This window comes from Nelusetta ayraudi, unplaced genomic scaffold (assembly GCF_046127955.1).
Source record: "Nelusetta ayraudi isolate G7.1 ecotype Tasmania unplaced genomic scaffold, CSIRO-AGI_Nayr_v1 ptg000042l, whole genome shotgun sequence".
NCBI lineage: Eukaryota > Metazoa > Chordata > Actinopteri > Tetraodontiformes > Monacanthidae > Nelusetta > Nelusetta ayraudi.
The window spans coordinates 15,170,207-15,185,904 of record NW_027466092.1 but is presented as its reverse complement, the minus strand read 5'-3'; the positions used below and the strand labels follow the sequence as shown (position 1 = coordinate 15,185,904).

Here is a 15,698-nt window from a genome sequence, read left to right as displayed (position 1 = left end):
CCTTTGAAAAACATACTATTTTCTGTATTGCTTATATAGTTTTATTTGACCGATCAATTGTTTCTTAAATATTAAAAATAAAATGTGTTTTACTAAACATCATTTTGTAATACATTTATTTTCCTTCTACTCGTGTCAATAATACATTACATTGAAATGAATTAAACAAACAAACAAACAAACCTTTCAATTTTGTCTCAAGATACATATATTGAGACTACAATAAGATTTACAATCCTTTCAAAAGCCAAAACCTTGTATTGCACATTTTGGCTCTCCTGGTTATACACAGTTTTTAACCTTGAAAATGCTCCGTCGAACAGACTATCATGAAGTAAACGCGCCTTCGAGCATTACGATTAAAAAACGGAACATTTCTGCCCTCTGCTGGTTACATTAAACCTTGCCAACCCAGACATAAATACTACAATAATGTGAACATTTAAGTTTAGACAATTACATCTATATCATTGACTATTTCTTTTCTGACATTTTTTTTGTTTTTTTCCACCATGAAAAGGTGCAATCAAGAGGAATAATTTAGTAGGCCAGATGCCACCCCGGGCGGAACAAATCTTGACGCAGTTGTTTCCTCTCGACTTTGTAGGAAGGTGACGCTTTCGTATACTTCCGGGTCAGCGGTTACACTACACATGTACACATGTGAGACCCGACGAAAGCTTCTCTTCGCCACTGCAGGTACTGCCACTCTTACTTTTGTTATTGTTTAATCGTGAGAATTATTATTATTATTATTTGCTGTGGAAGGAAGGCACAGTAACCATTTAAACCACGTTTTACTTCTTACAGGACGAGGGAGGTTACTATTGCAAATAAAGATATACCTGAAAAGACTGCAAAATACAGGAATACATCCATCAGATATATTTCCCATAAACACGTTTACTACAGATGACCTACACCTTTTGAAGAGATTTTCTTACGAATAAGATGTTTGCAAAGTAATTAATAACATTTAAAAAGATTAGCAATGCCCACGGCGATTGATAACATGGTTCCAATCACCCACTTAATAATCAGAAATAGTCATTGCCAGCTTCATGACTGCTCTCGTGGATTATAATGTACGTTGATACCTTCCGGGCAAGAACTGTTTTCGATGTCTACTGCACAATCCAGGCGCAGACTTGTTGGATCACTGTTTACATCTGTACCCTTCATATATTTCATCTGAAATATTTCCATTGTTGTTAAATTGTTGCAATTAACCCTCCCCACCATTTTCTCTAGAAGTGTCCCATTAAGGAGTCCGTCGATCACAGCTCCCTGTCCTCTCCGTGGACAACATGGACGCAAAAGTCAAGAAACAGAAGCAACATCAGCAGAAGCACAGTGGGCCAAAGGCAGAGAGGAAGAAGCTGAAGAAACAGGGCGGCTCCACAGAAGAAGATGACCGCAAACGCAATCCCAAAGCGTTTGCGGTGCAGTCTGCCGTACGCATGGCAAAGACTTTTCACAGGTCAGTCCCGTCTGTCTGTCAGATGGACGTGGTGAATTCCGATTCTATTGGCTACTATGTTCACAATAAGTGAGCTAAAATTAACTCATGTAAAATAGTACTCTGAATAACAGTAAAGTTATTAACAGTTCATTGTCAATGTGCGTTCAAAAGAAAATTGCACTGAAATGTGTCTTGTGTACACCCACAGCAGGAAGCCAAACGTAATTAATGCAAGTGACACCTCGCAAAAACAGGCAAAATACATAAAACATACACATGCTAAATCAAGGAGACACCTCAGTGTCTGATTGGTCTTGGCTGAAGTTCATGTTGCTGACTTGTGGTCAAAGGATTTCTGTAATTTTACCTTCTTGAATTTTTGGAACTGCATAGCTGATTAAAAAAAAATAGAAGAAATAGAAAGTAACACTTACTGTCTTGTATATTTCGCCCCCTTAGATCCCAAGACATAAAGACCAAGAAACATCACATCCCCCTAGTGGACCGCACTCCTCTGGAACCTCCCCCAATAGTGATTGTTGTAGTTGGCCCCCCAAAGGTGGGAAAGAGCACCTTGATCCGCTGCCTGATTAAAAACTTCACTCGGCAGAAACTTGCAGATATATGTGGACCCATCACCATTGTGTCAGGTGAGTCTGGCCCTCTGTTCATTTCCTTCGATGGTTAGAATGCTTAAATCATTACTTCAGCATCTGTGAAGAACGCTTGGCGGACTTTGAATGGTCAGGTTGCAATGCTGTGGACCTCACCCATCCTGCCAGACTTTCTTCCATTCTTATATTACTGTTATAATTTCTTGCACAAAGTAATAACTGAGTAATAATCTGAGTAAAAATTTAATAAAAATTTTTTTGAGCGGCATTACACATAGCATTAGCAAGACAGCACTTTCTCAGGCCCCTTCAATTGTATCGGAATGAGAGTCACATGTATGGAGATCAACTGTGGCACTGCTGTTCACCATCAGAAGCACATTACTTGGTGAATATTCAGTTTGTTAGTCAACCCGTTTCCAGCAGCAGCCATTTAATGCCAAAGTCTCCTTTCATTCCCCAATGTTCAGTTGTTAACTGCTGTTTGTGTTTTTCAGGCAAAAAGCGTCGCCTCACATTTATCGAGTGTAATAATGACATCAACACAATGATCGACCTGGCGAAAGTTGCCGACCTGGTGAGGTTTTTTTTCTTTAATTTCTTTCAATGTACATGTGATAATGACTGAGATATTGATTAAGCCATTTATCAAAAACGACAAGCTGTTACAAGTTTGCATGTGGCTTTGTCCATGAAAAACTACATTTTCCCACACTGCTTGTGAAATGTCTCTACTTGTGTGAGACGGGAAAAAGGGGGCAGTTCTATATTTTTTCTGGACATCGACATTTTTTGTTTTCTTGTTTTGTAATTAACTGCACAAAGTCTTGAGTTCCGATTGAAAACTGGTGAGATGTGGATTCTTTATTAAAAATCTGCCAGTGCTTTATTGAGATGAACGTATTTGTTATTGTCTTATGTCTAAATGTTCTTGTTCTTCCGTCGTGTTTAAACACCACTGTGTTCACACCCATCCAGGTTTTGATGCTGATTGACGCCAGCTTCGGCTTTGAGATGGAGACTTTTGAGTTCCTCAACATTTGCCAGGTCCACGGCTTCCCTCGCATCATGGGCGTGCTGACTCACCTGGATTCATTTAAAAACAACAAGACATTGAGGAAGACCAAAAAAAGGCTGAAACACCGTTTCTGGACAGAGGTCTACCAGGTGAGATGGCAAAATGACACCATGCGGCTGCAAAGTTCCTGGCAAGCAGCAGCGAGCAGTTGAAGTTGATCGCCTGCGTGTGACGGAACCTTTCAGGGGGCCAAGCTGTTCTATCTGTCTGGGATGGTGTACAGTGAATATCAGACCCAGGAAGTAAAGAACCTGGGCCGCTTCATCTCTGTGATGAAGTTCCGCCCCCTGGTGTGGCAGACGTCCCATCCTTATGTTGTGGCTGACAGGTGAGGAGCAACGTTACACTAGCTACTGTATGTTTACATGCGCACATTTCTCCAATCCAAATACACTGTTTATATGGACACGAAATAAAATGATCCGATCATGACGTGCGTATACATGCACCGAAAAGGCAGAAACGCGTCACACTGACGTACGACACGTGCACAGTGGAGATAATTTTACCCCAACCAGGAAGACAGGATCTGAATGGGTGTGCACACGGACGCCATTTGGAATAAGGATCGACATAAACCACCTCTCTCATTCGGAATGAAATTACTTTCCGAATGGAACGGTTTTTAATCTGATTGAGCCTTTAGTCCGATTATTTGTGTCCATGTAGACATAGCAAGCGTCTGATTTCACCTGAACCTTCCATTCAAAGTGTTTGGCCCAGCAGTTCCCTGCAGGCCTTGGAGTATTTTAGTAGCTTGAGTGCTTTTTTCTTATAAATAAAGTTAATTTGTCAAAGCCTCTTGTATTTCCTCATCCTTGTCTCTGTATTGTAAGTGTTCCTTATTCCAATTCCCATCTCCCGATAGGATGGAAGACTTGACAGACCCGGAGAAAGTGAGGAAAGATCCCAAGTGTGACCGGACGGTGTCGCTCTATGGCTACCTGCGAGGGACATATCTGAAAAACAAAGGCCAGGTTCATATTCCAGGTACACAATCGTGCTTCGAAAGTGGGTCTTCTGCAGCTTCCCCTCCACACACTCACCACTAGACCTCTGCGTGTTGCGTTGCTGCGCAGGTGTTGGCGACTTCCAGGTGGCAGACGTGAACTTCCTGCCCGACCCCTGTTCCCTGCCAGACGCTCAGAAGAAGAGGGCCCTCAACGAGAAGGAGCGCTTGCTCTACGCACCCATGGCCGGGGTGGGCGGGCTGGTGTACGACAAGGACGCCGTCTACATCGACGTTCCCGCCAACCATGTCAAACAGCAGCAGGTGTGTCTCTGTGTGCAGTTTGAGTCACATCTTCCAAACGGAAAAGTTGACGTGTGTGTTGATGGTCGGATTTGGTCTGATCTTTTTTTTTTTTTGTTTGTTTTCATACCTGATGCAGCATGAGGTGCGACCGACGACGGAGCTGGTCCAGTCTCTCATTGACACGCATTCCACGCTGGACGCCAAGATGGCGGCCAGCAAGATGTCTCTGTTCAGCGGCTCTGCCTCGCTGGACCCCGACGACTTTGAGGAGCAGAACAGGTAAGATGAGACACGTCACAAAGGGCTTTCTGGTCACGTAAGAGCAGCGAAGGACACCACTGAAGAAGAGGGTCTGGACACACTTAGTGTGTCTCAAGAAAGGGTGATGGATAGATCAAGATACGTGAATGGATAAGCACACACATGTGACATGATTGTCATATTGTCAACAAGTACAACATGAGTTGTGTGTCTCTATATTTTCATTTGATAGTTTTGTTAGTGGTCGTGCATCGGACGACTGTATGTTTAAACACAACACACTGGTTGTACCCTCGCTTTCATCTTCTGTTTAGTGCGCTAAAATTTGAGTGAAACTGTATTCCAAAGCTCTAGTTGAAGCAAAGAATAGATAAGGTACAAACTAACGTTTCAGACAGACCAGGGGCCTCATGTACAAAAACATACGTGGCGTTCATCCAGAAATTTGACGTACGTTCAAATCCAGAAAACTACGTTCGTCCCAAAAAAATCTGGACGTTCAAAATGTACCGAAGGCACAAATCCACGCACGTTTCCTTTTTACATCCCAATCAACGATTCGTAGAGCTGAGCGTAAACGAGCACGTACTTCTCCTCCATACACATATGCATATCTATCAAAATGAACTTTGCAGCTTGGATTTTCTTTCATTCTAAAATCGATCTCAGCACAAAAAAAAGAAAAACTTCACTGACTAGAAACTGGAAACACTTTGAAATGAAGCAGAAAATGGTAGAAATATGTAAATATACCGAGTTAAATAATGGGCTTCATTATATCGCCACTCCATCAGTCTGCTGTGTCATCAGCCACGTCATGTTATGTCATGTTCTCAGCAGACAGCTAAGCTTGTGTTGAAGCCCTTTACTCATTGTATAGGGGCTACGCCAGTTTGTAGTGGCTTCATAATACTGAGATCATCGGTTCTCACTCCATATATAGGATATATGGTCCATTCAGTGTAGCCAAAATAATTTTTTTTTTTTGATCCAGCCACTCAATGTATCCTACAGTGCATTGCTAAAAGTAGTGTACAACCAATGGTCACTAACCCAGCAATATATCCCATCGTGCATAACCCAAAGGTAGAAAAGGCAAGAAGAGCCCTGCATTTTTTTTTTATTAGTATAGGGAAGATGTTTTATGTACTTGGACAGAGGATGAATGATTTTTTGTCGATGTTTCTCTGGCCCAGTTGGGTTCTGTATCGTTTGCCTGATGGCAGCAGCATAATGTTCTTCTTTACTGCACGTGTCAGTGAGGAGGGCCTCCAGGAGAAGATCGTGTGGGACCCCAACACCCAGAGAAACAGGAGGAAAGTGGTCTTTGCTGAAAAGGCCGACGAGGACGATGGCAGCGGCTCCAGCGACGACGGGGATGGTGACAGTGAGGATGACGAGGACGAGGACGAGGACGAGGCTGAGAATGGGGACGAAGACAATCTGTCCAGTTTTCTCAAGGAGGCGAGAGCCAAAGCAGGGAAGAGCGCTGCAGATGGCGCTCCGCCCGTCAAGAAGCTGAAGGCGGGCGAGAGGTCGGAGGAGCAGCAGGAGCTGCCGGCCTTCGCAGACAGCGGGGACGAGCTGGAGAGAGACGAAGAGGATGGCGAGGCCGCCAAGGCAGGAGACTCCGGACACTGCTCCGAAGAGGACGGAGACAGCGACAGTGACGAGATGGAGGAAGACGAGGATGAAGACGAGGGGGATGAAGAGGAGGAGGAGGAGCAACAAAGTTCAGATGAGGAAGAGGAGGAGCAACAAAGTTCGGATGAGGAAGAAGAGGAGCAGGGTAACTAAGCAATTTTCTTCTGTGATTTTCTTGGAACATTTCAGGCTGGAAATTCTACTTTATTGATTGTTTTTTTTTTGTGGTTTGCACCTTTGCAATGAGTTGCAGTGAGGAAGTATTTATTGAATGGTTAAATCTGAGTAAACATCTCTTCTTGTCTTACTTCTCAGCCTACGTGTAGAAGAATTCTCTCTGTCTGCTTCCGGTACATTGCAGAGGTTCAGTCTTTCAGGGCAGCTGGCTAACGGCTCTTGCTTATGTCCACAGGAGTTCTGAGGTGGAAGGAGGATCTGCAGCAGAAGGCATCCCAAGCATTTCTCCGGCAACAAGAAGCAGCTCCCAATCTGAAAAAGCTGGTGTACGGTTCAGGTAGGCAGGTGACTTGTTTCATCAGCGGAGTTCCCATTAACACTATTACCGTCCAATAACATCTTAACACATGGATTTTCAAAAGAAATCCAGTGAGTTCAGTCACTGCTTGTGTTTTGACTACTTGAATGAATGATTGAATAAATGAATGTTTCATTTCAGTTTTAAAAAAACAAAAATTACAAAATTAAAATCATATTTTTACAGAAGAATTTATCAGAAAGCAACCGATAAAAGAATAGGCTGAAGCCCCAAGGCTTATTTATGCCCAATCCTGTACCATCATTGCATCAACTAAACAATTCACAATAAAACATCAGTACTAGTACATCATTACAAAACACATAATAGGTTAAACTGAAGAATCGAATGCAATCACATTTCATTGTAACCTTTGATCATTTTAATTTTTAAAGTCTTCTCGAAAACTAACATAGAGTTAAACATCTTTATTTAATTGTTTAGTCCATCCCATAATTTTACGCCCAAAACTGACACACGTCTGTGCTTGAGATTTGTTCTGATTTAGTGAGTTTCAAACATTAGCAATTCCCTTCAGTTATGAATCCCCTGCCTCAGCTTAAACACCTCTTGGATACAAACAGGACTTTTCTTATCTACCACTTGAAACATAATTTCTAATGTTTTTGAATATGCAGTGTCCTGAAATTTGAATGTGTGTGATCTTATAAAAAGCGGATTTATAGAATCACGATATCCAACTTCATTTATCTTTCATTTTTCTGTTTTTATGCCCTCGTTTCCTTACGTCCTTCTTTCTAGTTAGCTTTTTTTTCCAGTGTACAAACTTTTCAGTCACGCTGAGTCAACTGTGCTCTAACATTAAAAATCCTTGCTCGCAGTTGCCGAGGTGGATGGGTCCGAGGACGAGGAGGGGCAGGAGCTTGGCGGGCTGTTCCGGGTCAGCCGCCCTCAGAACAGCAGGAAGGCCAACGGCCTGGACTGCTCTCGCTTCAACCCCGACAGCAGCCTCAGCCAGGACCTGGAGGAGGTGCAGCCATCGTTCACGCACTTCAGTGGAGCTTCATGCAATGTTAATATGGAATATATACATACCGACGTCACTGACGGTTTGCAACGTTTATCCTCAGATGCTGAACTCCATCAGGGACTGCTTCGTTACAGGGAAGTGGGACGAAGGCCAGGACGCAGCCACGCTGCTGAAGGAGGACGGTGAGTGAAGACGGTGGAAGTCAAAAAGCTCAAACACTGAACTGTATTTTATCATCAGTATGACATCGTGGATTTTTTAAATGACGGGAAAATGTCCAAGCAAAAGGGTTCGTTTGAAACATTCAAATAAAAATTAATTAGCTTAGCACAGAGCATCCTTTTGGTCTTCTCTGCTTCCACATGTTTTAATCTCTCAATACAGCCAAGTCTAATTAGTGAGTGCGCTAACATTTGGTTGAAACACTATTCCAAAGCTCTAGTTGAAGGAAAGAATAGAGAAGGTACCAACTAATGTTTCAGACAGACCTGATCCTTCTAGATATTATCCTGAGGTCAACTGTGTATAGACTGAAATTTGGCTGAAGTAGACTGAAGAATTTAAGAAAAAAAATATACCAAAGAAAAACAAACCCCATTTTACCCACTTTTAAAGCCACCGCTCTTTTTATTTATTTATTTATTTTTTTCCTTTTACTGCAAAATGGCAAAACGCGGATTAGGTGAATTTTACCTTCACTTTTGGATGGTTTGCAGTTGCATGGAAGCCTTAATTGTACAATTTTCTGCTCTGTTTTTCTCTGCCAGATGAAATGTATGGCGACTTTGAGGATTTAGAAACAGGAGAAGTCCACAGTGGACAAACTGCGCAGAAGGATCCGTCTGAGGTAGAACCTGATCATCTTCCTTTCACTGACTGAAAGTCAACTGCGTATCATTGAAAATTCAGTGCCTCCGTGCTGCTACTGGCTGCAATGGTGTCCACATTTACAGCTTTGAACTGTTTTCAGTGTTTAATTTGTAAAACAATTCATACATTAGACTACGAAGCTGGCGAATCAACTTAAAATGCTGACAGAATTAGTCCTGCTCATGGTGAGATGACTGAATCATTGACCGGTACTTGATTTAAAAAAAAAAAGCTGATAGTCAGAATACATAGAAAGTTAGATAAAGGAAGCAGTCTTATGAAATTCATCCGGCTTGATCCATTGGGAGAAGTTTTCCTGTTTGACTTTTTCCCCCTCTCAAAGCCGAAAGCTGACTCTGTTGTTTCCCGATCTAACGAAAGGACATGGAGAGCGACGAGGAAGAGGAAGGCGAACCACTGATGAAGGCGGACTTTGAAGAGAGCCAGAAGAACAAGCGCCTGGAGAAGAAGCGCAGGCTGAAGGAGCGTTTCAATGCCGAGTACGACGACGGAGATGCCACTTACTTTGATGACCTCAAGGAGGAGATGCAGAAGCAGGCTGAGGTACCCGACCCGCACACTTCATGACCGCTTTTTATTCATTTTCTTCTGTTATATTGTCCTACGAGAAGAGGTGAAAGGCTGGAAACTTTCTGAGGTCGGCACTTTCTGTAAAACCCACCTTTCTCCTCAGCTGAACAGGGCAGAGTTCGAGGATGTGGATGATGAAATCAGGGTGCAGTACGAGGGCTTCCGACCCGGAATGTACATAAGATTAGAAATCTCCTCCATTCCCTGTGAATTCGTCACCAACTTCGACCCCCACTATCCCATCATCCTCGGAGGGCTGACCTCCAGCGAAGGCAACGTGGGATACCTGCAGGTATGTCACCTGGTTCCAGAGCTCAAGTCGGTCTCAAGGGTTCCTCTGCTGTGACGAATGTTCTGCTTCACTACAGTGAGGCTGATGATACTGTATCACCTTACTAGCATGAAACTACCCAGTACATGTGATTTATTTCATTTAAGGCTGTACTTTACAGCAACAAATGATGTATTAGTGTCTTAACAGGGTTTAAAGCACTAAGCGGCATAAAGGAACCTGTGCAGCTGGTCTTGTTGGGTGCTTTTAACTCAGTGGTTCTCAAACTTTCTCTGTCACGCCCCACGTTGGAGATGCTAGAAGCCCAAATTTGATGTGGCTGTGTCTTGAGGGATCCCGATGAACCTGCAAGTGGTCTCATGTCTCCAGGACAAAGTTAACTTTTGACCCCATAGACTTGCATGGCATTAGGGTTAGCGATAAGGCTGGAATTAGGGTTAGGGTTAGGGTTACTGCTGGAATTAAGGTTAGGATTTTGGGGTTCCTCATGGGCTAGAAGCCCCAAATTTGACGTGGCTGTGTCTTGAGGGATTCCGATGAACCTGCAAGTGGTCCCATGTCTCCAGGACAAAGTTGACTTTTGACCCCATAGACTTGCATGGCATTAGGGTTAGCGATAAGGCTGGAATTAGGGTTAGGGTTACTGCTGGAATTAAGGTTAGGGTTTTGGGGTTCCTCATGGGCTAGAAGCCCCAAATTTGACGTGGCTGTGTCTTGAGGGATCCTGATGAACCTGCAAGTGGCCCCATGTCTCTAGGACAAAGTTGACTTTTGACCCCATAGACTTGCATGGCATTTAACTACAAACTCAATCAAGGAGAGAGATGGTCATCAAATCAAATGCCAATCCATTTAAATGCCAATCCAATTTAAGAAAAGGTGGCAGTGTGAATGGAGTGTGCTAGATGGTATCACTGTTTAAGATAAATTTGTTGAACTTTCTTTCAGGGCTCAAGTTTTATCCACTAACATGATTTTGATGTGATTTATTTGTTTATTTTGAACAAAATATAAAAAATAAGAATGACAAAAATCAAAAGAACTAATCAGAATAAGAAAAATCAGAATAAAAATAAACAACATACAGAAAAACATTTATACTGTTCGAAAAGGGAAGAAGTATAAACTTTTCTGAAGTTCCCATCCCTTTAAACTCCTCATAATTTAACCCATATAAATATCTGCTTCCGCTTTTACTTGCCTATCCATCTAACAAATGAAATGATCTCCTTCCCTTATCTCTTCCATATTCTTATTTAGAAAGTATTTTTTTGTATTTTTTTTGGTATTTTTGCACTTTGCTTTATTTCTCCAAACTATTCCATAAAGTCACCCCACAGCTTGACATGCACATTCTTTTCAATGTAGTTCTTACTATCTGCTTTTTAAAGTTTAGCTCACTTCTTAGATTATATCCTCCTTCTCTAACTTTTCTTGGCGAATTAGACTTTTCTTTTTAATATGCTCTCCATCTGTGGCTAGTTTGGCTTGGGCCACCTGAAGGATAAACTATATGTAAATGAAACCGGACACTAAGCACAGACCTAAATGTGTGTAGATGCGCCTGAAGAAGCACCGCTGGCACAGCCGCATCCTGAAGACCCGAGACCCCCTGATCCTCTCCCTGGGCTGGAGGCGCTTCCAGACCATCCCCCTCTACCACATCGAGGACCACAACGGCCGACACCGCCTGCTGAAATACACCCTGCAGCATATGCACTGTGGAGCCACCATCTGGGGTGAGACACACTGCTGGCCTTCAAGATCCCATCCTCTGCACAGATGCCCTTTGTAATGCCACAAAGGGCACTTATAGCTCTGTCTGCTTAGTGTCAGCGCAGCCAGCCATGTGTTCACACTGCCCTTTGAGACGACACCGCTGCTGTTTTCTTGCAAACATGTGGAAGGTCCAAGTAGCATAGCAGGAAAATAATCATTCTTTAACTTTTTTCCTGAGATGAAAACAGTTTTGTGGCTAAAAAATTGCATGAAGGTGCTCAAGTGGAGTTCAGAATGACAGAATACATGTGTGACCATTGGTATGATGGGAGTTTGAATAGACTACAGCCAGATTGTGCAAATACTTGAAGTTGTTTTGTGTCTTCTGTCTCTGCATTAATGCGTGACGATAAGTCGTGATGCTGGTTTCATAATGCGGTCTTCCTGTTGTTGCCGGCCAGTGACGGTTTTCGCAATGTTCTTTTTCGAACTTCTCCCAGAATCGGTCGTTAAAATGTGCTGACAGAGAAATGAATGTATGGGTAATAAATCTACAATTAATATGTTTTAAATTCTAGAGGTACGCAAGTCATCTGTAACTCATTAATAACACTGACTTTGTTATTTCTTCCTGCATAATGATTTTATCATGAAATTGATGACGCAGGATTCTAAAATAATTTCAGTTAGGATCCATTTTAATAAAATATGTCTTTCTTTTTCTTCCCTGGTCCCACTTAAGGTCCTGTCACGCCGCAGGGAACCGGCTTCCTGGCTGTGCAGAGGGTAGCAGGAACTAAGGTGAGTCAGTTTTTCGCCGAGCTGCAGTTCAAAGCGTTGGGATCAGTTTGCTTCAAAGGTTCCAACACTTTCACATTCATTTGGCAACAGCAGATCTTCATATTGGAAAATAGCTTCTGAAGTTTGATTTACCTAAAAGTAATTGGTTGACTGAAACTGAGACATTTTTTGCGTTTCAGTCTTGTATGAAATACTTTTCAGCTGCAGGGTTTTTTCCAGATAGATGGAGACACACATCTGGTCGGTGTGTTGAACTACTCATGGTCCACTCACTAGCGTGTTGAGCAACACAAGAACAACTTGATTGACTGAAGCGACTCTTGGATCAAAAATCACTGTGTGTCGCAGACTGAAGGTTCTTATCGTTATTGATCGTCCTGATTGTCTCTGCAGGCTGATTTCCGCATCGCAGCCACAGGAGTCGTCCTGGACCTGGACAAGTCTGTGACTATAGTGAAGAAGCTCAAACTCATTGGTTACCCCTACAAGATCTTCAGGAACACCTGCTTCATCAAGGTACAGAAAGTTTAGCTTTTTAACATTTGACTCACATTGATTATGTGTGACAGTTTTTCTGGAATCAAAAAAGGAGTCTCGTTGCCTTTGTTTCAGCTTGGTGGATTATTTTGTTGGAGTTGATTTGTTGTTGTTGATGTGTTTTGTTTTGTTTTTTATATGTAGCGTGAAAAGCCGTTTCTCCTTTTGAGCTTTTGTCTGTGTTCGCAGGGCATGTTTAACACGGTGCTGGAGGTGGCCAAATTTGAAGGGGCTTCTGTCCGAACAGTATCTGGGGTCAGAGGTCAAATAAAGAAAGCTCTGTCAACACCAGTGGGTGCTTACAGAGCCACTTTTGAGGACCGCCTGCTGATGAGTGGTAAGTGGTCTTTTGGAGAAGGAGGGCAGCTTTGAGAGGCAGCCATGTCATGGGTTCGGTTCCATGTCACAATATAAATAAAATGTTTTAACATTTTTAATTAAAAGAAAGTTAAAAATAAAATAATGTCATATTTAATCAGAAATTCAAACTAGGGTCAGCCACATTCTAGAGTATTTGTTTGTCTGTTTGTATTTCAGTCAGTTACTCTCTCAAAATAGATGCAGGTTTGACTTGTTTCACATGATGCAGCCATAGCCTCATATGGCCAATGGACTTGCAGACACTCTTGATTGTGCACAACAACATTTTTTACAGCTGAAAATTGCCTGTGATGGACTGTGTTTGCTTCATGGTGTCTTTTGTTGTGCAGACATCGTGTTCCTGCGCTCCTGGTTTCCAGTGTCGGTTCCTCAGCTCTACAATCCTGTCACTTCCCTGCTGCTGCCCGTCGGGCAGAAAGACAGCTGGATGGGCATGAGGACCCTGGGGCAGCTCAAGCATGACCTAGACATCCGCAACAAACCAAATACAGACTCTTTGTACAAGGTAGATCAGCTACAGTCTGTAACAATCTGAAAAATGGACCATAAATCTCAGGGATTTAAAATTAATCTAATTTCTGACGTTGAAATGCAGCTCAATAATAGTTTTAATTTAAGGGTAATAAAAGACTTGTCTACAACACTTTCATAAGTCATTTATTTATTGTACCACAGCACAGAAAATAACTTTGACTTAGCAATGCAAATGAATAATATTACCAGTACAGAATCGTAGTACATCTTACTCTCCACAGTAACTTCAGGGAAAATAATCTGTTTGTTCTCCATGAATTAAAAAAAAAACAAAACAACAAAACCAATTGTGCAAACACACAATAATATTTTCATCAAGCTGTCATTTTCATTCCAAAAAGTCACTTTTTCCAAAGAAACCCAAGAACTTAACAAATTTGTACATTTTAAAGTAGTGGTGATAATGTCTGTTCTGTTTGAACCTAATTGGTCAATGTCCTAATTCAAAACTTCAGACATTTGTAAATAAATTGATTTGCTGTTTAATTCTTGATAACTAAAACTAATTTTAGCAGGACATAAACTTTGAGAGTAATTGCAACAGTATCCAGTGTTGGACATTTGGCCAGTATTTAAAAGACGAGAAATTAGCAGTTTTTTCTTTATTTTATATTCATTGAATAAAATCTACAGCTGTTACTGTGTTCATTAGAAGTTTTTCATTATTTGTTTTTGATCCTACCCAGCATATTAAAATCCATCATTTTGTGTTTACAGCCAGTGGTCCGAGCTCCGAGACAGTTCAACACCCTTCATATTCCCAAGGAGCTCCAGAAAGCCCTGCCCTTCAAGAGCAAAATCAAACAGCAACGAGCTAGAGGAAAAACACCCAGGGATCTCAAGAGGACCCCCGTCGTCAGAGAACCCCATGAGAAAAAAGTAAGCACAGCCTGGGCCCAGCGAGACCAGTCAGTCCATTGTGCCGCCAGTGTGGCTCTTAATTTGTTGTGTCTAACCTGTGGTTGTGTTCACCTGACTGTCTTTAGGTGGCAGCTTTGCTCCATGCTCTGACTGCAGTCCACCACCACAAGACCAAGAAAGTGCACAAGGCGCAGCACGCCAAACACAAGGAGTTCCTGCGGGAGAAGGAGAAGCAGGAGGAGGCCAAGATGAAGAGGCACAAGGAGGCACGGAAAAAACTGTACCGCGTCATGGGCCAGATGGACCAGAAAAAGCAGAGGTCCAGCCTGAAGGGGGCGACGCAGGACGACTAAGTGACTTGTCCTCCCCATCAGCCGCTTGAACTGCTAGCGGAAGTTACGATACTGTGGTGGCTCTTTTTTATTGTATTTTTTGAATGTGTTCATGAAAATAGGCTGTAAAGACATGGCGATTAAAGTCTTTCTCTTTTAATGGTTGTTAATGATTGTGTCGCAATATTAGAAATTAATAATGACATGTTGAGTTAATTTCCTACCCAGCATGATTAGAGTAAAGAAGAGGACAGTAACTTTGCATTACTGTCATGGGACATGTTCCCTTATGAAAAAACAAAGGTGCTGATCCATTAATGTTGGGAGGTACATTCATACACCCATACTTCACTTCATTCATTCATTCATCTTCTATACCTGCTTATTCCTATTCAGGCTCACATGGGTCTGCTGGAGTCTCTCCCAACTGTCTTAGCGCGAAGGCAGGGTGACACCCTGGACAAGTCGCCAGTTCATCGCAGGGCCACATAGAAACAGACAACCATTCACACTCACATGCACACCTATGGACAATTTAGAATGTTCAATTCACCTCACCTGAATGTTTTTGGACTGTGGGAGGAAGCCGGAGAACCCGGAGAGAACCCGCGCAGACACAGGGAGAACATGCAAACTCCACACAGAAAGGTCCCAGGCGTGGTCCCACTGTGTCACCTCCATAATTCACTTCTGAAATGTATTCTACAAAACGTGGCTTTGATATTGAATCCGTTGACCACATCACTAGCAGATCTAAATCAAGCTTCATAATCACAGCCATATATTTCCTGTGGGGTTGACGTTTGGCCAGTTGTAGGCTGGTTAGACCTGCAATTAGTTTTGTGATTGTGTTTCATGTCCAAGAAGTATGCTGTCCTTTATTATCCTGTAGTATATAGTCTTTTTATTCCAAAACTAAATTCAATTTACCACATATGTG

The 15,698-nt window shown here is 42.4% G+C and overlaps 1 protein-coding gene across 3 annotated transcripts; it reads left to right on the top strand.

Annotated features, from left to right (window-relative positions):
• The first annotated feature begins 594 nt into the window (after nt 1-594).
• Nucleotides 595-14,918, top strand: bms1 (BMS1 ribosome biogenesis factor). Of its 3 annotated transcripts, none has more exons than XM_076034812.1 (23): nt 595-699; nt 1,255-1,480; nt 1,922-2,112; nt 2,574-2,653; nt 3,055-3,243; nt 3,340-3,482; nt 4,023-4,144; nt 4,234-4,427; nt 4,546-4,688; nt 5,930-6,459; nt 6,727-6,828; nt 7,692-7,840; nt 7,941-8,022; nt 8,608-8,687; nt 9,092-9,274; nt 9,405-9,593; nt 11,152-11,332; nt 12,055-12,113; nt 12,507-12,629; nt 12,840-12,987; nt 13,361-13,536; nt 14,283-14,444; nt 14,552-14,918. In XM_076034812.1, exons 2-23 carry the CDS (start codon nt 1,308-1,310, stop codon nt 14,777-14,779), a joined length of 3,627 nt encoding a protein of 1,208 aa, XP_075890927.1. In that variant the 5' UTR covers nt 595-699; nt 1,255-1,307; the 3' UTR covers nt 14,780-14,918. The 3 variants fall into 3 exon arrangements, with proteins under 3 accessions (XP_075890927.1, XP_075890928.1, XP_075890926.1); XM_076034813.1 differs by having other exon boundaries at nt 597-699; nt 1,252-1,480; nt 5,930-6,432; XM_076034811.1 differs by having other exon boundaries at nt 597-699; nt 1,252-1,480.
• Nucleotides 14,919-15,698: the final 780 nt, after the last annotated feature.